The sequence below is a fragment of the Anser brachyrhynchus genome (genome assembly GCF_964034855.1).
Source record: "Anser brachyrhynchus genome assembly, chromosome: 16".
Classification (NCBI taxonomy): domain Eukaryota; kingdom Metazoa; phylum Chordata; class Aves; order Anseriformes; family Anatidae; genus Anser; species Anser brachyrhynchus.
The window spans coordinates 6603087-6628229 of NC_137734.1; the positions used below are offsets into that span (position 1 = coordinate 6603087).

Here is a 25143-nt window from a genome sequence, read left to right on the forward strand (position 1 = left end):
GTGAGCTGATATCATGTGCTTGCTCAAAGTGCTGATATTCTTGAATTCTATTCTTCAATCACAACACAGTATTAAAAGGTAGGAAATAAATGGCACAGCATTAAGAAGCTTTGTTCTAGTACCACTCATAAGACCTTCACTAACAAAGATCTTTGCACTTTTGAAAAGAAATAGATTAAAAGAAACTGACTCAAATTGTGGTGAAACCTGTTCTTGTAGGCAAGGAAAGACTGAGAAACAAAACATGCAAACCACCTGTTCTCCAGTAAAACACTTCAAGCAAATGCTATGAGAAAGCAATTTATTGTATTTTTATTAACATAAGACCTTAAGGCCTCTTTCACTATTTTACAAACCACTTAAAAATGATTCTTTACAAGCAAGGATTCTAGATTTTAAAATATATTCTCAAATTAATTTAAAATACACTTTGCAGACATAGCAAATTGTCAGTTTATACAACCCTATTTAGCTTATTAATAGGTAAGCTGAAGTCTGGTCACAACTTAGTGAAGCCCTGTTTCTTTACTGAAAGAAAAGCTCTAGTGATGCATTTTTAATAACTTCTAGGTGCATTTGCTTTAAACAAGTCCTGTTTTAGAGAAATACTTTTGGAAAATGAAAAGAAGCCTGCATCCTACTTCTCTATTAACTTTAGGACAAAACACATTTTTTAAAAAAAATAATGATCAGATAAAGAACAAGGATCTCATCATTTGATTATTCTGGAATCCTTTTGTTACTCTTGGATAAGAGAACAGTGACCTGAACAGCTAGAGGACATGTAGAAAAAAACATGATTCTCAGATCAGGGGCAACAGAGCTCAAGTTAAACTTAAGATACACTATCTGTTGACTTGAAACTTGGTGTCTCCACTCAGTCCAGAATGCAGTAGATCTTGGAAAGCTAAGGAATTGTTGGTTGCGTGTAACAACACAGTAACCCTTCACTTGCTGTCTGTGTAGATACTGCAGGTTTTTACTCACTAAACACCCAGCAATAAACTTTCATCTAAGTAACAATATAATATCTTGATTTATCAAGGGTAGAAGGCAGAGCTTTCTTGAAGGACAAGCTGAGATGAAACCTAAACTCTAATAAACTCTGATTATTGTTTAGATAGCAGCAAGGCGGTTAGCACCCTCTACAAGCTGTCAGCTTCAGCAGCTATACAGCAAAGCAGGCATAGAATGGGACAAATCCTGTCTTTTTAGTTTTTTAAATAAGTTAGTCAAAATGGACCTGATTGCTGCTACTCCTACACACAGAACAGTGGAGCATTGGCTCTGTATCCTAACAAGCAGCTGGGCACAACAAGCTGTGTCAGAGGATTGAGCATATAGCTCCCAGGGAAGCAGACCATACCGCAAGGCTGACTCTCAGTATGTCCTGCCAAAGATTAGTATTTTGAGAAGTGTTTGCCTATGTAACATGTCTTTATGTGTATGCTACACATTATAGATCAAGTTGGTGTACATGCTCACTGGCAGCTGCTTTGATTTTAAGACAATGGACTAACAACACACCCTATCTGTGACAAAGCCATTGTCAAAGTTTTCAGGAGGTAGGCTCTAATAACAGCTTGCTTCCACAGGACAAAGGAAGGAAATGTCTCTTCCAATTTCCCTGTTCTCTGATGAACCAAGGGGTAGCAATAGTACAGAGGTGCAAGTACATATGTAGCTGCAATTTATCTTTCTAGAGCATGACCTCTGCTTGTTCACTTGTGATCTCAAGAATCCTCAGAGCACCCAAGCAGTCTCTGGGTTGGACTTTCTGAATGGTAAAGGTGTCAGAGTGCAATTTAACATGTCTGAGCTGCATTAACAGCTTGCTGACAAAACAAAGAGAAATGACTTGCTCTTCCTTCTCTAGGGACTTAGCACTATTCCTTCTTCACAATTCACTAACATGGCAAGAAACAAACAACTTCGATGGCCAAGGTAGTTTTCTACTGTTTTAGTTCTGTCAGGTTCCTGTACAAAGAGCTCTGTGCCAGAGCCACTTTGGTACAAGTGACGAGCATAAAGACGGAGACAGACAACGTAAAAAGAACAGACCTAGAAGAGATCTAAAAGACTCTTGGATCTGGCTTCAGTCATCTCACAGAAGCATACTCCTAAGTCTAAAACTCAGGTTTACCATGGAATGTTAAGCCAAATACCTAGTTTTGAGATCCAGTCTTAGGTTAACTGAGTAGCATGTATTACACCTCTAATTGGTACATTCAACAGTCTGTCAGACAAAAGCATAAAAATTACTCTTGATAATCTCTGAATTGTGATGTCCGGACTTCAGTTGCAGATCTGAGATTCATCCACAGGAGCAGAAAGCAGCTGTGGTCCGTTTTCAGAAAAAAAAAATAATAAAAAATGTCCCCAATACAAAAGTTAGACCTCAGTACATGAAAAACCCATAGATACTTTGCATCTGACTTGGTCTTTGGAATATGTTCACACAGGAGGTAATTCTGGTTACACTGATTTCGCTAAACTCAGGATTTCTTAGTTTATAGCATTAAAAAAAAACCAAAAACCAACAAAAACAAACCCCACCAACCTTAGGAAGGACAGAAAAGCACATTTTCAAACAACAAAATCTTGAAACATGGAAGCAACACAAAGGAACTGTAGTTTCAGAGAAGTACATGAAGTACATTACCAATTCTAGCTAAAGCAATTATCACTGTGCAATAATTAAGCATATGGGTACACTCACTAAAGTTAGCCTGGCATGGGTGTTGGATTGGAAGACTGGGATCATAACATGTCTTTTATAAAAAAATAAACTCCCACATACCGCCTTAGATCCCAATATATATTTGCTTACCAAAAGACCTATTCATATAGTAGGATATTGTTTATTCCACAGACTATTAGGAAAAGAACCTTAATTTATTTCCTAGTAATAAGTACACAGTAATAAACTACTGCTGCAGCTGTATTTTGATATGAAAAAAGTTATAGTCCAAAAAACTAGATTATAAAGACCCAGAACTGCGTGTTCGAAAGACTGCTCATTGTCAAGCATTTATATTACCACTTGCAGTGGAAGACAGATATTTTAACAGCTATTTCTGAAAAAAAAAAAAAAAGAGGTGGCAAAGGGAAAAAAGATAAGGAGAGCACTTTTCACTGCATTACATTTACCTGAAAGAACAAGTGAGAAATGCACGAGAAGGTCAGCATTAACATGAATCCAAATAAGTATTTTAAAGAAATTTATCCATCTGAAAAGCTACATGAATATTGAACATTAAAAAAAAAGAGTAAAAAACAATAAGAAGTTATCATGGATTTGGGGTAGGAGGTTTGAAGAAACCAATCTTCCGGCAGTATCGGACAATAAATGGCACAGAAACTATAGTAATGCTGATTCGTACTGGAGCAAACAATTTGTGAATAGCATATGCCAACACAAATGTGCTTGTACCAGCAGCCATTTTAGATTGCAGCGATGATTCACTGAAACCAAGTTTGAAGAGAACTGCAGTCATATCCACACCACTGTGGAAAAAGAAAATAAGACTTCTTAGCTTATTTTAAAACTGCACAATGAAGAATATAAATTAAGAGTATTGTTTACTCAGGGAATTTAACATGGCATACTTTCAACTCTGGAATTTGTTTAATTTTAAATATTAAATAATAAAAAACAAATTCTTCCAGCAGTAACAGCCAAGGTCCCTATGAAGTCAAGTATCTTCTTAGGTATACACCTGTGCAGCTACAGCATGGAGAATATTCAGCATTTCCTACCTGTCTCTGTTATCTGGCATTTTCTTTTTTAACCTGATCCTCTGTTTTAGTGGCTGTTGCCTTCTGCAGTTTGAACGGAGTTCAGCACCCAGAAAAATAAATTTATCTCTAAGCTCCAGCACTTTCATATGGCTCTATCTCTACAGGCCATACCACTGTTTGAGAACAAAAGATATCTCTGCAGAACCAAATAAATTCTTCTTTAGTTACTCTGGCACAGTCTCTACTCTGTTGTTTTCACCAGCCCACCACAGACCATGAACTTGCACAGAATGACCAAGCAAGTTTATATTCACTCATACCTGACAGGAGACTAGATCCATTTATGGATCAATCAATACTCAAAATTCAGAAGATTCCTGTATATAGCTCAAACAAGCACAGAGCAAATCTCTTTCCAGAAATAGGCACAATGGTAGAATATTTTTCTTGTCTAACCCATTACCTAGAGGCTATACAGTCAAACCATACCTTGACACAGCCAGGTAGAAGATTCCTAGAGACACTAATGAAATTCCAACATGGAATGAAACCCCTACAGCACCATATTCTTTGAAAACTTTTTTCAGTTGCTGGGATTTATTGAGTTTCTTGTTTTCACTGCTGAGATCTGTGGCTGCCTTTTCAGGGGATCCACCCACATCCTAAAGAGAAAACAAAATATTAATTAGCATTAAGCACAATATTATATTCTAGCCAGTTGAATAGACTTGAAAGAATGAAGCAATTGGCTTGTGTACAGTGCTGCTTGGAAGGCTTTGGGAAAGATTGTAACGTGCTTTTGCTTTTTCATTTCAGGACAGCTGATGCCTGTAGGCAGAGTCCATACAAGTTCCCATTTTCCAACTATTCACATCAAACAAGTGCACTGAGCTTGGTGCAAGTTCTTACATAATGCAGGTTCCATCATTAAAAAGAAGTGTTATGGTCCCAGCCTTCCATCTGATCCAAACGGGTGCCATGGCACACTCATGCAGCTTTTGAGAGGTGAGACTGAGGTGCCAACGAGATTTCTGCTTATACCAAGCTCAGCTTTGTACAGTGAATTCTTGTAACACGGCTAGGCAATTGATGGCACTGGAAGCCTACACGATACCACACTGATTCCAGCGTGCTAACAACTTACTGATAGAAGAGGTCCAGCATTCAGGCTCCTACAAAGAACCCTCTGTAGGTCTGCTGACAAAAGGAAGAACCAGGGGAGCGCTACTGCTTTGGGTTCATTCTTGGACTTGGCAAGATTGTCAGCTAGGATTTATTCTGATTCTTGTATTTTTAAAGTTTTCAAACATAATGAATAATGTTAATTTTTTTTATTTTTATTCTTTTACTTTGGCTCATGAACCAAGACAGTATGTGAATAGAACTGAAACTTGACTAAGAAAGAAAAATGTCCAGAAAGAAAGAAAAAAAAAAACACAACAAAAACTACCAACAAAAAACCTAACTCACCCAACCCCTTTTTTGCTTAAGCCAGATTTAATACTAGAAGGTAAATGAAGAAACAATGTTCAAATACTTGTTTTTAAAACAAGCTCATTAAGCAAAAGACAAGGTTCACAGGTAGATAACCTAAGTATTTCCAGCCACGTAACACTGTGGCTGTACTACACGGCTGCTACCTCACCACGTACAGCAGTGTTTCTGAAGTCATTCTCAGTCTTCAGTTTTATTAAAGGGAAGGAGAAAGAATTCTGGTTTTAAATTCCATTCCATAAAATTTAGATACCAAGTTACTGACTGGGACTACTTGAATTAACCAAGCAGAACGGTCTCATAACCCCTACTGCCAAAACCGGCACCACATGCTTAGCCAAGCACACTCATTTTATTCGACAGTGCGATTTTCCTAAAAGCCAGGCATGGTTTGAATGGTATTTGAGCTTTTCATACAGTGATTTTGTCATCCAAGGAACGATGAGAACGATCTATTTAAGGAGCCGAATACGAGGGTTGATTTCAGAGTAAAACATTTCATTTCAGGTGCCACGAAAACAGGAGCTGACTGCCCACGGAGACAGGTGTGCCTCAGAGGATCCCCTGGGCCGGTGCCCCACAGACATGTTTGCAAAACGGCTCGTGAGCACCGAAACCCAGCTCCTTCTCCGTTCACCCGTGCTCTGAGGGCCGCATGCCAGGCAGCTTCTGGACGGTGTCGAGGCAGGATGCTTAATAAGCACAGTGATCACTGGACCGCCCAGTACGGCCCCGTCCGGCTGGGCGAGGAAAGCAGCCCACCAGCCACACAACCCCACCACCGGTCCGCTCCACCCCCATCACCCCGAACCCCACCTTCTGCCCCCAGAACAGCCCCCAACCACCACACAACGCCTCCCGGCCACGCGAGGCTGCCCCCCCCCCCCCCCCCAGCTCCCCGCGGCGCCACCTCCAGCGGCGAGCACAGCGCGGAGGGGCCGCCCCTACCGCCTACCTTGGCCGAGCTGCCGGCGGCGGCCCGCAGCGCTAGGAGAGGGGCCGGCGGGCTGAGGGGAGCCCGGCCCGGCGGGGGGGGGCAGCAGCGGCGGCGGCGGCGGGCGGCGGCGGCGGCGAGGGGGGGCCCGCGGGGCGGCGGCGGCGGGCCCGCGCGCAGCAGCAGGCGGAACATGGCAGCGCCCGGCGCGTGCGGGCGGGCGCTCAAACCTGAGAAACGCCGCAGCCGGCGGCGGCGCGGGCGGGCGGGAGCCCGGAGCTGACAGCGGGGCGGGCGGCGGCGGGCGGCCTCCTTCTTAAAGGGGCAGCGCCCGCGCGGGGAGGGGAGGGGGGGGGGAGCGTGGGGGGTGCCCGCTGAGGCGGGCGAGGCCCTGAGGTGGGACGGGGCAGGGTGCGAGTGTAGGGGTGTCGATGTCCTGAGGGGTGTCGTGGCACCCCGGGGGACAGAGGAAGCCTTCTGACAGGCAGAGGTCACACGTGTGAAGCATTGTTGGCATACCACAACCCTAACGTGCAAAATAAGAATTAAAGGCACCAATAAAGTACAGCCCCTGGGGGGACAAGTGTGGGAGGTGGCGGGGAGGTGGCCCTGGCAGGGGGCTTCCTGTGTCCCCGTGAGATCCATTTTTAACTTTGATGGGAAAAATCCATCCATGCCGGACTGGGGCAGGCCCATGACAATTCCTGGACACTTGTGGTGTGATTCCTGGACATTTGTCATGTCATTTCTGGATATTTGCAGTGTCATTTCTGCACATTTGTGGCGTTTGTGGTGTTTCAGCCATCTAACCTTCCAGGAGGGCCCAGGATGTACCCTGGGGTGCATCAGTAAGGCAATGCTAGCCGGTCAAGGGAAGGGATTGTCTTGTCATTGTCATACAGTCAGTGCTCTGTGCTGGTGCAGCCTCATCTCGAGCACTGTGTGCAGTTTTGGGCAACACAATACAAGAAAGAGGTAAAACTATTAGAGGAGTCCAAAGAAGGGTATGCAAGATAAAAAGGATCTAGAGGGGAAGATATTCAGGAGTGTCTGAAGTCACTTGGTTTGAACACTTGGCCTAGAGAAGTGGCGACTAAGGGGAGGCCTCATGGCGGCCTGCAGCTCCCTCACGAGGGGAGCGGAGGGGCAGGCGCTGAGCTCTGCTCTCTGGGGACAGCGACAGGGCCCGAGGGAACGGCATGGAGCTGGGACAGGGGAGGGTCAGGCTGGGGGTTAGGGACAGGTTCTGCATCCAGAGGTGGTCAGGCACTGGGACAGGCTCTCTAGGGCAGCAGTCACAGCACCAAGCCTGTCAGAGTTCAAGAAGCATTTGGACAACGCTCTCAGGTACACGGTCTGATTTTTGTGTGGTGCTGTGTGGAGTCAGGAGTTGGACTCGATGATTCTTGTGGGTCCCTTCCAACTTGGTGTATTCTATGATTCTATGCTAGTGAGCGTGGCTTGATGCCTGCTTGTTGACCGCTACCCCGCACGATACCAGGGATTTCACAACCCCACTGACTGCAGTTTCCCCAAATGGTGGCTCCTTGCCATGACTGAAACGTCTCACTACTCGCGGAGGGTAAAAATTGTGTAACCGTATTGCTGTGCAGACACAATGCATCAGCCTGCTAAGCTCTGGCAATAAAATACTGCTTTTTTCCCTAGTTATTCAGCATTTCCTCTTCAGGCCAGTTGTTTTTACGGTGGTGTAAGCACATAGGGCAGTACAATAGGGGAACTGTGTCAGATAAATAGGAGGTTCTCCCTCCGGAAGAGCTTGCAGTTTAGGAGCACAAGCTGAAACGGCACAGGACAGCACTGAATGGCACAATGCTGAAACAGCATGGTGCGTGGCTCTTGTTAAGTAGGATGCACCACCGAACAGATGGGTTTCGAGGAGTGTCTCGCAGGAAGAGAGGGAGAGAGCTTTGCATGCATTAAAATAGTCTGTTCAGGGCAAAACAAAGAGCACTGCCAGTTCTAGGGTTTTACGCTTTTTTTAGTTCTTGCTTCCTAAATCTAGTCTCTCTCTGAATGCTTTGCAGAGGAGTAATTTCTCAGAACACGATTTCATGTATTTATTATGTTTTTCTATTACTGTTCCAAAGCAGTTTGCTAATGGGCTTTCAGTGACTATACACTAGCACTACCTGAGCAGAAAGATGACATTAGCATGGCAGGGCTGTAATCATAGCACACGACAATTTGGGCATTTTTTTTTTCCTGAATTATATCAAATCCTGTGAGTAATGTCACTTAGTATAGGAGATGCAAGTTAAGTTCCACTGGCATGGACTACCGCTGGGCTCTTTGCTTAGTAGCTTTCTGTTCCTTACAAACCAGATCTAGGAACTTGGAATCGTAGCTGCAAGTTTTGATGAAGAAAGTACTGAGAGCCGTGTTTCTGCCTGAGATTTTCCGAAAAGAAATTTGTAAGCAGGTGCAACAAAATGCAGGTGTTATAGTCCAACTCATTCAGGATTGCCAGTGCAAGTGATGTAGAGGTGGTCTGTCCATATGCACTGCAGACTTCCCTCTGTCTGGCAGATGCTTCAGAGCCATTGCCTGGTAGATAACACAGAGCTACTCTCCTGTGGCATATGTTTTATGCTGCAGCTGGAAATCTAGAAATCCTGGGAAAGTGGAGAAAAGAGCAATAGGTCAGTTAATGAGGCATAAAAGCAGAAGAGCTGGCAGTTTTAAATGCTCTGTCTGGCTGTCTCAGAAATCTCAGTGGGAGATTTTGCTTAGAAACAGGAAGCAGCAATACCACAAACATCAAATGATAGATGCTCATTGAAAAGCAAGCAAACACCCTGGCTTAAGATACTTGAATATAAACATAGTTTGCAAGCACAAAGGGAACTAAGAGATTGCGAAATAGATAGTATCTAAAATGTAAGCAGAAGATGCACTTCAATTTCAATGAGGCAAACTTTTTCTGTAATGACCATCCTCATATAATTTGTCTCAGAATTGTCTGTCATGCTTTTATCAGAAAATTTGTAATGAAGTAACATAGAGATATCCTTTATCAAGATATCTATTATAGAGCCCTTACACTTTTCCTCCCATAATTTGACTTTTTGAATGAAAATTTTCTCCTGTCACTTTTACAGCTCTGTGGAAACAATGGCAGAATTGAAGTATTCTATGACATCCGATTTCTGTAACTGGAAATCCACCCTGAAAAAAAAAAATCCATGTTGCAAATCCATTGGTCAGTCTACGGTATGCCAACAGCACAAGCTAAGTAATGCCACTGATATTTGTGGGACCCTGCAATCAGCTTATTCAGGAGTTAAGTTCATTTGTAAGGATAAATGTGATTAATAACTCAGGAACTGCTAACTTTTAATAATGTCTCAATCAAACTACAATGATATTCTGGTGATGAGGAAACCTTAGAAGTCTTCTAAGTTTTATAAATTGTATGAGAGCAAATTTGTTGTACGTTTTTCAAATCTTTCCATTTCTTAATAATCTAGGGATAGTGAATGTGATAGCTCCTAAATATAATGCCTTCTAATGGGCATGTAGGAATTGGTTCCTGTGTGAGAGTGGGAGGCAATTGCTTATGCGTGATGGAAGCTGTATCATTTAGTATTATTATAAATATAGTAATGCCATGTACCATAAATATAATGAGACAAGTTGGGATCAGATCACGAACCTCATTCAGAAAAGAAGCTAAAGTAATTTTTTTTATATTATAGTAAATTAAGGGCATGGCATGTGAAGTAGAGTTTTAAGAGGCTCAGTTCTTTAATACATTGGCTTCTCCACATCATGTTCCAAGGTTGCTTAAATTATGAAAATGAGGTAATGTGGGTAGTTGATAAAATGAACCTACAATTAAATTATACATGTAAAACTTTTATTGTTTCATTAAAATAAAAATTTTGATCTGTGAAAAATATAACACAGTTCCTGTATACTATCTGATGAATCCAAATAGTTTATAAACATATTTAGTAGGAAATTTCTTGTTTCATGAACACCTCAGTACATAGAGTTGGCTCTCAGGGACAGGCCATCTTCTTTCTAAAGTAAAACCAGTGGAAAATCATTAAACTTGCTATCCTTTATTCAAATGGGAGAACACTATCCTGCTAGGGTAGCTAAAGCCAAAGGAAGCCAGTCCAGGTATATTCATCTGTGAGAAAGGAATTTGGGGTGAGAAAATCTCCAAACAGGAAAGCAAAGAAAAACCAATTCATCTGCAAATCCTTGAAGAATGTGGCTGTAAGGTTCTGTTTCATTTCAGTTCCCAGGAAAAATGTGGGACCTTGCACTGCAGAACATTGATTAACCAAGCAAAGGGAACTGTGACTTCAACCCAAATCCCTCTAAAAGCTAATCTGACCAAGTGGTGTTTTTTTTTGTGGAAACCTCTGCACAAATATGAATTTCATGTACAAGGCAGATCTTGCTCTTTGCCCACTTACCCCCTTGTCTTGAGAAAAAGGGACATACAGTAAGATGAAAATAGAAGTGAAAACATCCAATTTGCTCGCATTTATGTGACCTGCTGCTGATTTCATGTGCCCATCCGCAGCATGCATGTGGGTGAGCAGATGCTGTCACTGTGGAGTAGCAGAGCCCCCTCTTTCTCATGGAGGAAGCATAGTTTTTTTTCGGGACCTTTGTGCCTTAGTTGATACAACAGGTCAGTGGCATTAATTCTACTCTCCACAAGGGTCCTATCCAGTAAGGTTCTGATGAGATACTTTCTCATTTGGATGGTGTGATGTGCAGTCATTTGGATGTGTGTGATTGAAAATCACATTCAATGTCTCCTGCTAGGTGAGGGATTGATAGCCCCAGCAAAGCAGGAAGATTGTAAAAAACAATCTTCCTGCTTCCTGCTGTGAAAAACACAGAACAGATAAACTACAGGGAATTGCAGCACAGGCAGCCTCCTTGGCACCCACTGATGGGTTTCACCCTGAGGAGGAAGGTAACGCGGTCTTCTTGTCCAAACAGCTCTTGGCCTTTTTGCCCTGTCTCTATGTAATAATGCTGCCATTAAAGATACACACAACTTGCTTCAGAGAAGTCAGAGAAGTGGGTTAGACTTGATGCAGCAATAATTACTGTACCCACTGCTAGTTCCTTGAGATGTGTTTTTACATATCCATTCACAGTTGGGAAAACAGACTTTTTCATTTAAGTTTTTTTTTTTTTTTAATTTAATTTTTGTACTTGGCAAAGTTTCTATTCCTGAAGAATTTGCAGTTTGTGGAGAAGTTATCATCTTCCACCCTTAGACTGATGTTTACATTGCAGTGAAGTGCAAACTGTTCAGGAACCTGGGGTCTGGTATTGGGAAAATATTTCCACTGGCTACTTAATTTATCATTCAGCGACAATTCCACTTCTTTGATTTATGAATATAACACAGAGAGGGATGCAAAATGGTGCTATTTATTGATGAATTTCTTTGAATGTCTGCTTGTATTATAATGGGTTAAGTGGTATTTTGTGATGTCAAACCGTATGGTGACGGATTTGGAAGCTGAATGTCTGAACTGTTTTGCTGTCTGTGTCAGACCTCCTCAAAGCTGTTTCGCAGCTCTTCTCTCTGATTCCCATGGACACTCAAATTTGCACGGGCTCCTGTAGATTTACTTTTGGATTTGACTCACAAATGAACTGATCATAATTTAGCTACATGAGAATTTAGGAAAAAATAGGCAAGAGACGTGTTTTCTGTTTGTTTTACTAAATGTTCAGCGATTTCAACGTGTTTTCGCAAACACAAAAGCCGGTTGTCCTCTTTCCCTTCAGGCTTAAAAGCTCTGTAAATAGTTGATAACATTCTGTTGTTGCAGCCCATGATTTAGATTTTCAAGTGCAGATTTCCTGCCCTTTGCTCCTCACTAGTATTGCTATAAAGCAAATTGTCAGCTTATTTAGACAAAACAAGTAACAGTCAAGGCCAGATACCCTTTTTTCTACCTCTCGCTTCGTAATACCGTAATGAGATTCTGGCCAAACAACTCGGCGCAATGCAATATTCAATCTGCAGCGTACTCAGGAAAGGCTGATACGAATTACTAAACACAGTCATTAGCCCTTATTTGTATGAGGTTATTGGAAATTCTTCCCCCATCTTTCAGCTGGTTATATATTGCTGCTCTAGGACACAGCCTTTCAAAGTGAGTGACACCCAAAATTGTAACTACTTTTAATGACAAAACCTTAAAGAAAAATGGTACTACTTGCATTGATACAAGCATTTAGTAGATGTGAGGAGTTCATAATACATGCTAAAGAGCATTAAAGGTTACAAACCACAGTTGTTAACATCCTCCTGATCTGCTGGTCTTTCTAGCATCCCTAAAAATGAGGAATATTCTTTTAAAGCCTCTAATCCATCACTTATGAAAGATTTATGTCATGTTTTCAGGTGCTGTTTTGTAAAGAGACCACTATAAAAGAGTCATTCTGTATAGGGCTGTCAGCTTTGAGACCCTACAAAATAAGGAGCCTGTTCTCGGGCTCTGGGCATGTGATCACCCTGTGACTTGTCATGTTCTTCCTGTGACACTAGAAGAAGACACAGCTGGCACAAGCACCCATCTGTCATGAGTCAACAAGTGTGAACGCAGACATTCTGCCAATATGAGTGAAGTCTTTTAACGTGTCTGGCAGCTGTTGCTTGAGAGCAGGCATTGTAAGAACTTGTTTGGGACCAGAGTCTGATGCAGAAAGACTTCCTTTGGCAAATTATCTGCAAGAGCAATGAGGCAGAATGATTCACTGGTAGATGTTTTTCCCTGCCCAGCACATGCTTTACAAAGTTTTGTCAATGGATGGCACTGCTGGCTTTTCACAGCTGGGCTAGTCTGGGGAACCGGCTTCTGCAATGCATTTATGATTCATCGTTCAGTTTAAACCATGAAAAGTTGCTGTCGCAAAGTGGTTATTTCAGTAAGAGTTATGCAGCTAACTCCCCTGGATTGAAGACGGGGCAGATGTGGGCCATTGAGGAGCTCTGTTAGAGAAATGTAGCTGAGTCTCCAGCCAGTTCTCGTGCATCGCTCCCTAGTTCTCATTAGGAAAAGGCTGGCTGTGCCTCTTTCTGTGTCGGTACAGAAAAGAGAGCGAGTTTTTCTTTTTCACTGAGAAGGCCTACGGCACATTTTACTGATAGGAGCTCAACCTGCTTGGGCTCCAGGATAACCAGAAGTCATGTAGCTGTTTTGTATTGTGCTGAGCTAATGAGCTCTGCTGAGAAAAAAGCTGTATTATTTCAGGCCTGATACCATGCTAATGTGGTCATGTGGCTTCTACTAAAACTTGGAGCAGCTGCCAAAAGTGAGCATATCTGCTGGGAATATGGACAGATACCAGCTCAATTGCTGAAGGTTTTTTGCTGCTGCACAAGGTTCTTTCCATGTCCTTCAGATGTGCATCCAGTTGCTAAAATGCACTTTTAATAACCACAGTGTAAAATCTGCTACAGGAGCAAGTCTGGAGGAAGGAGGGCTCAGAAGGTAACCTCAGAGCTAGGAAAAGGAGGAGGAAAGCCATTTTGCTGCATTATTTCCCAGTTTCTTCATTATTGTTATCCTCTGGGATAGTACATGATAATTCACTTATTATTCATGGATTTAACAAGTTTATCTGTTTATTCTGGGCTACTTCTCACTTGATTGAACTAAGGGAAGTTATTCTCAATTACACTGTCATAAAGCCAGAGTTAGTGTCTAAAATGGGAGAGAACAAAGGGGGAATCAGAAAGGAGAGCTGACAGAATTGAAAACAGTAAGAATCTTTGATTTAGTACAAAGTTTACTAAGCATTCAAAGAAAAGAAGAAACAGAAAAAAAAGATAAAATTGGGGTCAGAAGAAAAGCTGCCTGTGATACAGATCTTGTTTCAGCAGCCTGGATGAGCTTTGAAAAACAAGCTGATTCCTAAAGCTCCTAAAGAAACTCAACCTGATAATACTCTTTGTTTAGCTGTATGCAGTTAAATGAAGTTAATAGTGATGCAATTGTATAAAACTGGTGTAAATCAGAGATCTATGCCTTAACTACCAGTCTGCCATAACAGCAGGTTCAGTCCTATGGAAGCCCCAGATGTTCCCATGGAACATCACCTCCCACATACCGACTGCTCACTTGCCTTCTGGAAATACTTCTAAGATAATTAAGAAAAATAATAAATTAGTAGACCATTTTGTTTCTAATTGGGTTCAGAATTTCTGAACCCTTGATAATCTGAGGGTTTTGCTAATAATCAGAAATGACTGGCATCCCACAGGGCTACCTGCTTTGTTCTTGGTTGTTTGTGAAGTGTCCGATTTTTAATGGATGTGCACCACAGATAACCCAAAGAGGGTGATTTAGGGGAAGATGCTCTGCTGCCGAAGTAGAACTGAATTTTGCTGACCTGAAGATAAGATATTTTTTTCTCATCTTTGGGGCTGCAAAATCTAATTTTGCCTATGTAGTTGAGAAACCTTCAGCTGCCTCTGACAGGACTGCAGGCAGAGGAATGATACTGGAGAACAAGGTCTAACAGGACACTTTGTCTGCTATAAACTTCACTAGGTTAAGCAGTTCTGTTTTGTACTGACTCGTGAAGTAAATAAACATCAGCGTTTATCAATTGCTGATCATGGTCCACGTGAATTTGGCTGTTTCGTACAGCCCTTTGAGTCTGGAGTTGTTGCTGGATAATGCTTGAACCCACAAGCGTTAGGCATGTGGTTGTAAGCACGGTTTCCATGGGAATTGCATTAGAAGCTATTTAAAGAGTGGAAGGGAAATAAACACATCTTTTGGATTTTTTTGATAATGCCAAAATAACTGATGCTAAAAGCTAGTGTGAAGCAGTTCACACACTGCCAAAATGATACACAAAGATGTTTAATTCTCCTTTTGTTAGGCATGAAGTACTTGGGACAGAAAACCACTGTGCAGACAGAAGTTGTATGAGCATTTGTAATTCTGCTCTCTATGCACTCTCTGTGCCCATGAACTGTACTGATGAGCACTGCAGCCTTTCCTCGCTTGTATTTAATATTAGGATTTAATCCTCAATGAACAGAAAAAGCTTGGGCTTAGATCAGAGGGAGCAGAAGCAATTTTGTCCTGAAATACTGCCCCTTCTCCTCCTAATTGTTTTTAAATGAATATGGTAGTGGATATTATCATTTTACTGAAAAACAACAGTTCATTCAAAGGACAGAATTTATTCTGTTTGGTTTGTTTTGTCTTTTACCTTCATGTTTAAATTAGTTTTAAATATCTAATAGCATTAACATTATTGTCTTTTTCTTCAGTTATTAACTGAAAATTTGAACAAGTTCTTTTTGCAAAATATGTATAGAAGTCAAAGGGAGGGAGTTTAAAAAAAATACTATCATCAACTTCCTTCTCTTCCCTTCAAAAACAAGGCTCCTGTTCTTGTCACTGGAGTAGGATGTAAAGGAACAACATTTTGTCACATCCGGAAGGGAAAACAAGAGCAGTTTACATTGGTCTGTTCTCTTAATACTGTCCACCAAATCCAAAAGCCTTTTAGAAAATTAATCAGAGTTTATAATTTGCTGTTAGAAGTCTGATTGTTTTTGTGACACCTAGGTTGCCTTATTATCTGTCTTAGATTTGTAGCGTGTTGGTGGACTCCTCTTTGTTTTTATTTTATAGAAGATGGAAGGACGTTAGGCATCAGCCTTGCAACCTATGTAGGGAAATGGCTCGGCTCTGACAAGTTCTGGTTATTTGACTTGCTTTGTGCTGCTCTGTTGTCTTTCTTTAAAAGCAGAGTGTTTAAGTCAGCTGGGACTTTCTAGGCTAACCCAGTTAAGTGTGCTCGGGGGAAAGATGCTTCCACAGCACAGTGGTGCAGGCAGAAGAAGGGCTCAAGATACTGCAGGGAACTGGGACACAAGCAATGGATCTGCACAATCCTGAGAGAGCTGAATGACGGGTGCTGAGGCCCCCCTGCTCAGACAGACACCTGAGTTAGAAAGGGAAGCCTTCATCCTGCAGCAAGAATGGCAGTGCCAAAGGAGTTTCTCTTTCTTTTCTTTACAGGAATATTGCAAAATACGTGCAGATCCTTGAAAAGCAAGTTGCTTTGCCTGCACTGCAGGCCTGGATGTTGAGTTTAGTAAACGGCAGAACAGGAATCAGGGTCCACAGCATTTGGCATGAAATAAAACTTCCTGAGCTCCTTTTCATAAGAAAAATACAATCATTTTAATTTTCAATTCAGATCAAACTGCTACTTTTATTTTCCATTTCATCTGGCAGCTGAGCTAAATGCAGGCTTGCACAGCCCCGCTCCATGCTTCTCGGCGGTTACCTCCTGGAGGACGGATGTTTCCCAGGTACCTGTTAGAAATGGAGAGCTACCTGAGGCACAGCCTGGGAAGGGGGGTGGTCTCCAGAGCGACCCTGTCAGCCCCTCCATCTGGTCACTGGATCTGAGGCCAGGAGAGAAGGTGACACTACCTGCCCCGCAGTCATTTTGGGAACATAAGAACAGAAACGGTCTTTGGGCTCTACAGGATGGCCATGTATTTCTGATCTTGTCTCAGAAGGAGGTATTCTAAGACAAGGTTCAGGCCAATAGTCCTGTCCTTTGCCGTGTGAACCTCTCGGATTATTTCCTTATTTTTTTGCTATCAGAATAAAGTCAGGAAGTTAGGAGGAAAACCAGATAAACACTTTGGTCTTTTTTTGCAGCTCTGAGGAGATGGCATATCCTCAGAGTAATAAATCAGGGCATTCAGCACTCACAAATGCCCTAGGATAATAAACCAGCTTGCAAAGCGATAACGAACAAAACCAGTCTGTGCAATGCCTCTGAGTAACTCCACGTTTACAGCAGGTAACCATGAGGTGCAAGGCAGAGAAAGAAGGGGATGGGAACAGGGGGCAGAATTGATTCAAGAACCAGAATCTCATTACCGGCTGCCAGGGAAGAGTGGTTAACAGCGAATATAAATGGTGAATTCAACAAGATCTGCAAAATGCCTTGTGAGTGTCATTTTGAATCAGGTCGCTGTTGCTCAGTGCTGGAATACCATCATCAGTGCTGAATATGATAAAACTAATAGCAGCTAGGAATGTTAATTAAGAACTGGGTCAGCTGTCTTTTACGATTAGTGACAGTGTTACCCTGCTGTGATACCTAACTAGACTTTCTCACACATCATTGTCACACATTAATTTTTCAGAGTGTATGGACACCAGATCAATAATTTATCTAATACATTTTCTGAGCCACCTAAAAGCAACTTTACACATGTGAGATTGGAAAGAAGTAGTCTTGACTTTATGATAACCCATTCTCTTAGAGCAATTTCCCTTGGAACAGGATCTTCACACTAGGTGCCAGAGGATGCATTTCCAGGACAGGCTCTGCAGAGGTGCAGCTTTGGCTGTGCCTGGCTTCCACGCTTCCAGCCCCGCAGGCAGCATCTCCTGCGTGCTCGTTTGAACGGCTCTGAACAGATCACCACCATCTGGAATGGTGGAACTGCAACAGGGAAAATTCACTCATTTCAGAAACTTTCCCGGTTAGTGTGGAGCAGATATAAAAAAGTGATGGTGGTAGCACATGCCAGCATTTGCCTCAGTACAGGTTGCCAAACAGTGCAATTAGGGCCTGACCTTGTGGCAAACCGAGCATATGCTGCAAGAAACGTGTAAAACATCCTTGGGACTTTTCAAGTCTTTATATAGAGGAATGAGGAGATAATCAGTTAACAGAATGTACTTTAGTGGACAATTCCAATCAAATTGAAATTCTAAGCTGTATATTCATGCTTGGCAATTCTTTTAAATGATGTAAAATGCTAGGTAGAAAAATGGTTTCCATCTAGGTTAACAATACCTGCTGTTGCATAAGCCACTGGAGCTAAAAAAAAAATGCTTAAAAATTACTTCCAGAAATCTTCTAAATGGGACTGAAGATAAAAATTGGAATAATTTCCTCTGGAACCTATATTATGTGGAGCATTTCTGAAGCAGCAACCGTATGTGGTCACAAATTAGGACCCATATTGTAGGCTTGTATTTTTGTAGTTAGAAAAGCTCCAAATGAAGGAAGGAACCTTTGCTATTAGGAAAACTGCTTGATGATAATTGAGAAAACAACCTTGTCCAACTTGCTCTTTCCTGCTGTTGGCTACCAGGTGCCAGCTTTATGTTTTTCTTCTGTAGTTGGAACATTTGTATATTAGTAGGGCACAATAATGTCCTTCAGAGAAAATGTTTGGCTTGCTGGGAATTTGTTGAAGATCACAGACCAGACCCAAATATTTTTCTCTTCTAAAATGTAGTTGTTCATTTAATAAATATTACTGAATTTGTAGCATTACCATCCCCATATCTGCCTTAATATGAAAGGACTTAAAGGTTGCACATTTCCATGTTCAAAGGTTAAGGCAACTTTAAAAGAAAACCGGATGAACAGTCTGTAATGAATGCTGGGGTTTGTGCGTGTGAGTATGACTATGGGAAAAAGTCTGATTAGCAGATTTGTCCCCTTCTAATTCCAAAGGGATTCAGAATTATTTGCTTTCTTTCATAAGCCATACAGTAAGATTACTGTGTGCTCTCAGGTAGATATTTTGTTGTACCCTAGAGTTTCTGTTTTATCAGTTGTATGCTGAATAAAATGACACGGACCATCTTTTGATGTTCATTGGAACTTCAGTTTTGTAAAATCTCTTGGTATTTAAAATTCAATAAAGCATGAAACTGAGAAAGCTAGTAGCCTGAGTGCTGAACATAGTTAGGAAAATCTGTGGACCGGTACAACAGCTTTAATTGGAAATCACTACACTTTATGTGGCTTGGGACCTTGACATTTATATTCAAGGATTTATTACTAATAAGATTTTTGCTGCTTTCCCTTTTGGCTTTAAATAAAAATGCTTTATTTAATGCATTTGTCAGCTTTTCCATCCTATCAGAAACCAGACAGCCACTCATTTAATAATGGAATAAGTAAGGTGAAAAAGTGGTTTATGTATTGATATTCTATGCACCCAAAACATCTTGAGGGAGGAAACAAGTGTCTGATCCTGCAACTCTTCACAACAAAGCTCATATTAAGTCCCAGGTTTTCCATGAAGATGTCATAGTCTTGCAGACTATTAATGAATAAATCATCTCTTCCTCTTACAGAGCTGACGTTAGTGGATGAAAAGTTTCATGTCTCACTTGATATACCTGCATGAGAACGTAGCCTGGAAAGTAAAACTACTTCTATTTCCTTGCTTTGCATATTGCTGAAGGTAATTTTTATCATCACAATTATTTTTGTATTTGTAAAAGTATATGTTTATGAGAAACATCTGTTTTTGGAAAAACCAGTGATGACTGTAATATGATTTTTTCCATTAACTTGACATCTATCTTTTACATATTCTGGATCTAAATCACCCACAATCTGAAGTTAAATATTGCTGATGAATGCTTTGTATCACTTGCAGATCATTTGTTTCTTTGTCTGTAGTACTTGCGTTGATGACAACTTGCAGTAGCTCTCAAAGTGTGCCTACCCCTCTACCAAAGTAACATAAGCAGAATACTCTTCTTACTTTACATATTTGCTTTTTTTTTTTTTTTCAAGTAGACATAAAAGAACAGACAAGTGGGCCATAACTGTCAAATGATGACTCCCTGCCTCCTCCACATCCATTTTTTTGTACCTTTCTTCCATTTTGTATTCTACCTGTACTTTTGTACCCTGTGATGACAAAACTGATCCCAGCATGTTGCTAGCTTTGGAAAAGCGCTTAACAATTACTTGCGTGACTGACTTGAGAGAAAGTTATGCCACTGAGTCCTTGATTACCAGCCCATCGGCACAGCACAAGAGCCTCTTGATGCTGGAGGACACTGAGGTTCTGTGCCTAGACAGAGCAGGGAAGAATCAGAAGAGGTTTTGAAGAGGGGCTCTTCCTATGAAGAGAGACCAGTCCACGGCCATGGAGAGAGAGAGCAGGAAGGAACTTCGCTGGGCTTTAAATGATTACTGTTCCTTTGATTCAAGGGGTGAAGGTACCAAATGAGAGAAGGAGAAAAGGAACCCACTGACCCTGACCCCTCAGCAGGGTTTTTTTTTTTTTCTTTTCTTAGTTATCTGTGTTTAAAAACAAAACAACAACAAAAACCACACAACAAAACTCCCTTAACTCTGCTTAAACACTCACCTTCTTGTCGTTACACCTTCCTAGAGCTGAGATTAACCATGCATGGTGGGTCTGGGAGTTTGGAGGGCTGAACCGCACAAACATTCAGACAGGAACCTGCTTAAAATAGTGCACCCGAGGGACTGGAAACCATGTCCAGGCTCTGCCCAGGACACACCAGGGCTGTAGGCAGCATCCAGAGACTATCCAAAGACAACTGAGCCAAGTGGTAACAGGAGTGGGTGAAGGGGATGAAAAACATAGCTGCTAAATGATTCCATGATGCACAAGGCACTGGGCATCACCTTGTTTCAGTCATACAAACAACTCTGCAATCCTCTGATACAATCTATTGCCATATAATGGCATAGCGAGTTGGGCAGCAAGACTAAGTTAGTACCTTAACGTAGGGGTCTGCAAGTGACACGAATCTTTTACGTCGTGTTTCCCTCTGTCAATCTGCAAGGCAGCCAGATAAGCAACGTGCGGTAATAATGGTGTAACTGTTCTCTGGAAAATCTTTAATGCTGGAAAGAAAGAGCCCCTTTCCCGAACTGTAGCCAGATACGGCCGTCGCTCTCTTCTCTTCCAGCAGGTGGAGAAGCTCACCAGTGCGACTGAGAAGAGAGAGGATGCTAAGCCAGATGCGCAAACCAAGACGTTCCAGTTCGAGAAACCCTTTGTTTTACTGTGAGCACAAACACATGCCTATTTTTTTTCCCTTAAAAAACAGAATTGAGTTTCAAATATAACGTTATTTTCTAAGGGAGGAAGATGACATTCACATCCAAAGCAAATACAATTTCACAGCCCCCTCCCATAGTAATACTACTTATTACCAACACTTAATAGCCTTAATTAACTGTAGGGTAGGTTTTACTACCACGCCTTACAGTAGTTCGGCTGGGTATTTTAAGGATTAAGTGAAATGAAGGACTGAGTGATAGATGAAGCAAATGATCCATGAGAATTTCTTCTTTTGAGGTATATTTCTGCATTTTGATATAGATTGGCTCAAACTTCAAAAGCTTTGGTCTGGGAAACTGGATCTTAAACCTACTCACAGACTTTCTGAGTGTTCCCTGTCTCCTGAAGGTCTAAATTCCCTCAGCATCTATCAGCACTCTTGTCTAAATATCGCCTTCTGCACAAATCTTGAGAACTGAGGGTGTGATAGTTAGAGCATGATAGTTTTAGGCTGTATCAAGGCGAACTCTGTACTTGCAATCTATTAGAATGTTTGATGTTTCTGACCCCAAATCAAAGCTATTTTCTGAAACATTACCATGGTGATGCACAACGCAGTGCATTATCATTGCTCTTGCTTTATTGAAATGCTTTGGGGCTGAATAAAAAGATCTATATGAAATGCTAGTACATTATGTTGGAGACTGATTTACAAGGCTATGTAAATAACATAGTTATGGATTTAATGAATTATCTAAAATTATATAAAGAAAAGTTACCAGAAAATTAAAAATACCTAAGTATATAGCGTTGCAAAAATACACACATTGGTGTGTAAGTACAGCCAGCTTCTCCTACCAGAGCACTGAAAGAAGAAATGTTTGCTAGCAAATTGAGTAATTGTTTCTGAAAATTGTCAGCTATCTAGTTTCTAGGTAAGTGTTCCATATTACCTATTCCTAAGAAACATCTTCGGATTCATAGAGTGCTTACTATTGTGAAGCTAATAGATATGTTTTTGATGAATACATTTTTCTGTTTGAATTGTGAAAGCAGTAACCTTTAGTCGTACACAGACAAGATCATTTCAATTCTAGGCTGAGTCCAGCAAAATTGATTAATTCAGAATCTGATGTGCACATCGGCTTAATTTTTTTTTCCATTCTCATGAGTCTTATGTGGCGATCAGACTGTGAAATATATTTTATGTATATTTATCTTAGATCTGATGAACATCTGTTCTCCTCTGTTTTTTAAAAATATGCTGGATTCCTTTTATTGCTTTTTACAGCACACTTTGTAAACGTCATATCCTGTAGATCCAATCCCATCTTCTCTGAAAAGAGTAAGACCTGCAACAGGTGTGTTGTGGTTTAACCTGGCAGGCAGCTAAGCACCACACAGACGGTCACATACTCCCCTCAGTTGGGATGGGAGAGGGAATCAGACTCCACTCGGGGCAACTGAGGGCCAAACCCATTCATTTTTCCTAGGTTAGACAAGAGTCCTGAAGCTCTGTGGCTGAGGTGTGCCCAAGCGGAGTGGTCTTGCTTGATTCTGTTTGCTCTGATTTAGGCTGGTAAAAGTGCAGTCACTGCCGTATATTTTACCTTGCATATCATTAATTTTAACATATTTTGCCGTTTCCTCTCAACGTTCATTAATGAGAATAGAATCATTATATTTGCATAAATCAATGACTAAGCACTTGTGTTAGCTAGATTGTTAGAAACATGAGTATTATTTGAAAGTAGGTCTAATTATACACTGCTTCACATATTGGGTGTTATTTCTGTCTGAACTGTAATGTGGCTAAATTATTATTTTGATTAAGCTGATGAGTTCATTCTCATTTATCTCCCTTTATCTACTTCATTCTGATTAATCTCATTCAGGAAAAAAAAATAAATATGCAAAGCTGTCCCACTGTGAGAAACGTCCCACTAAGGTTCAAGTGATACAGTGCTATTCTTCATGAGGGCAAAATTGTTGGAAACTGGGAGGAGGAAGGGAATGGGACAGGATATTTTAAGTGAGGATGTTTTAAGTCATCGGACTGGACTTCCAGAAGCAATTTGGGAATTACTTGAGAAGTCTAAGTTAATGTAAATCAGTTCAGTTTTGCATTCAGAAGCCCAATAAATGGGTTGAACTAGCAGGCTTTAGCTTGCTTGTGCTAACAATTGCCCTGATTAGCTGCATCTTCTGGCAGGTTCTTAGCAAGCCTGGATTTTTTTCCCCCCCCAAGGATTTTTATTTTCCATTATATGTTTCATTTCCTGAGACTGATGTTCTGCTAGTAACTGCTGCCTCTCCTAAAGGAGGCACCTGACGTATTTACTAGGCATCGCCTAAATAATGGGAAAGATTGCACAAGTTCTTTCAGAATCAACTATAGCTCTCAGGGGCAGAGTCTTGCCACAGAAACAGCAGGGCTGACAAGGTGCTCCAGCTAGTTCTTGTCCTCTCCCGTCACAAGAACAAGGGCTTCGTGTGGCAGGCAGGGAGCAGTGGATGAAGCTGAGTGCCAGAAGCCTGACGCGGTGTGTTTGTCTTGTCTGAGGAAGTGACTCAGCTCTTCATTTCCAGCTCTATCTATAAGGCTCATCAACAATTTGTCTGCTAAGTAATAATAAAAACGGACGCACAACAATCAAAGAAAAGTTTAGGAAGCATGGGAATTGTGGCTGAGCATTAGAGCTCACTTTTGCCACTTGTGTACCTAGTCACCTCCCCGTGCTGCACACCCCCTGGTAGGCTGCGGTACGATAACCATGCTCATTAGCTAAAGCTCTGCACACAGCTCTTGTGCGGAGCGGCTCCTTGGGCCACGCAGACCTTCCTGGGCTATATCTGGGGGCAGGTTAGCAGAGGTGGTGCTGGGTGGTTTGCCTGTGATACGGCTGTAGAATAATGGGCAGTGGCTCTGCTTTGTAACACCAACACAATGTCTCAAACGTTATTAATTGCTTCTGAGCTTTGCCAAAGCCCCCCCCCCCCCCTTTTTTTTTCTTTCCCCTGGCTGTGTTGTCCAGAACATCCACACTAGCAACATACTACAGAAAAGTAGCACAGCTATACTGACTAGCCCTTCCACACTCCATGTCTCACCTTTGCACTACCAACAGAAAAAAAAAGAAAAAAAAAGAAAAAAAAAAAGAGGGGAAACGTGTTTAGCAATTAACTTCTCTGTTCTGGGTGAACTGCTAGATTAAAGGTTAACTACCAGCAACAATAACGGGTTAAATAAACCAATAAACATGGAAACACTGCATTGCACCTATGTGAAACAAACCAAACCCAAACCAAACCTTCAGATAAGCAAAGTGGTTTTTGTTTTTGGCTGGATATCCCTAGCTCCATCCTGCTCCCAGTGTTGTCAGTGGTTAGTTGTAGCCAGGTACTCTGTGCTTGGAGGCTTTCTATTCCCACAGGAAGACCTGTGCCTACAGCATGGGGGTTACACCATTCTCCAGCCAGTGTTTTCTGGCTTCCTCCTTGCTCAAATGCAAGCTGTGTGCTAGCTCTAGCTCCCCGTCCCTTTGCAGTCTGTATACAAGGCAGAATAATTTAATTAAGGATGCTCTGTGGGGAAAAATGTTGAAAAGAGAAGGCTGCGGCAGCCAGGGGACAGCACATAAAAGTAGAGCATCAGATGCAGCTAAATGATCAATTCTGTTGCAAAAAGAATAACAAACACTGTGGAAAGCTGGCAAAGTGGTAGTTTGTACAAAAGTACATGGGTGCTATGTTGTGCTCACAATTAAGACAACGTGCATTTCCTTCTGAGCTGTTGCTGCAGACAGTGTGTTGTATCTTTGCCTATTGCTTCATTTTTCTAACTGGGCTATGACACTTATGAAAGTCATTTTTGCCTTACTAGTAATGCAAAATATTTAAATGGTATTTAGCATTGCTTTAGAGGCTGTGCTGTAACATTTTTTGCTCTTACAGGACTGGTTAGCCTCAGTAAGAGAAGGATGGTCTGATCATTTCTATATGAGTCTAGAAACTGAAGTGCTCCTGTTGAAGGATCGATACTCCTGTTTAGGGACCTAATTTTCCTACATGTTGTACGAGGACTTTTGTTATCTTGCCAGCAGTGATCAGCATC

The 25143-nt window shown here is 41.5% G+C and overlaps 2 protein-coding genes and 1 long non-coding RNA gene across 3 annotated transcripts in view; 1 reads left to right on the forward strand and 2 right to left on the reverse strand.

Moving 5' to 3' along the window:
• Nucleotides 1-287: 287 nt before the first annotated feature.
• On the reverse strand, nucleotides 288-6434 carry FAM210B (family with sequence similarity 210 member B). The gene is made up of 3 exons (XM_080558211.1): nucleotides 6191-6434; nucleotides 4231-4403; nucleotides 288-3507 (listed from the first exon to the last, which is right to left on the reverse strand). Exons 1-3 carry the CDS (start codon nucleotides 6362-6364, stop codon nucleotides 3291-3293), a joined length of 564 nt encoding a protein of 187 aa, XP_080414337.1. The 5' UTR covers nucleotides 6365-6434; the 3' UTR covers nucleotides 288-3290.
• Nucleotides 6435-8236: 1802 nt separating this feature from the next.
• Nucleotides 8237-25143, reverse strand: part of MC3R (melanocortin 3 receptor) — a 36369-nt gene continuing 19462 nt past the window's right edge. The window contains exon 3 of the mRNA XM_080558234.1: nucleotides 8237-8805. Within this exon, the coding sequence (XP_080414360.1) occupies nucleotides 8756-8805 (50 nt within the window). The 3' untranslated portion in view covers nucleotides 8237-8755. The remainder of the gene's footprint in view (nucleotides 8806-25143) is intronic.
• LOC308178953 lies at nucleotides 10949-21038 on the forward strand. Its single transcript, XR_013940062.1, has 3 exons — nucleotides 10949-11132; nucleotides 19333-19442; nucleotides 20935-21038. It is a non-coding gene; the product is annotated as an uncharacterized lncRNA (long non-coding RNA).

Bases quoted from the DNA above. Each gene is read 5' to 3' on its own strand.
- FAM210B (XM_080558211.1), bottom strand. From the start codon at position 6,364: ATGTTCCGCCTGCTGCTGCGCGCGGGCCCGCCGCCGCCGCCCCGCGGG. The intron at 4,404-6,190 runs GTAGGCGGTAGG...TTTTCTCTTTAG, and splicing joins CCGCCGGCAGCTCGGCCAAG to GATGTGGGTGGATCCCCTGA. The intron at 3,508-4,230 runs GTATGGTTTGAC...CTTTTTCCACAG, and splicing joins TTCTACCTGGCTGTGTCAAG to TGGTGTGGATATGACTGCAG.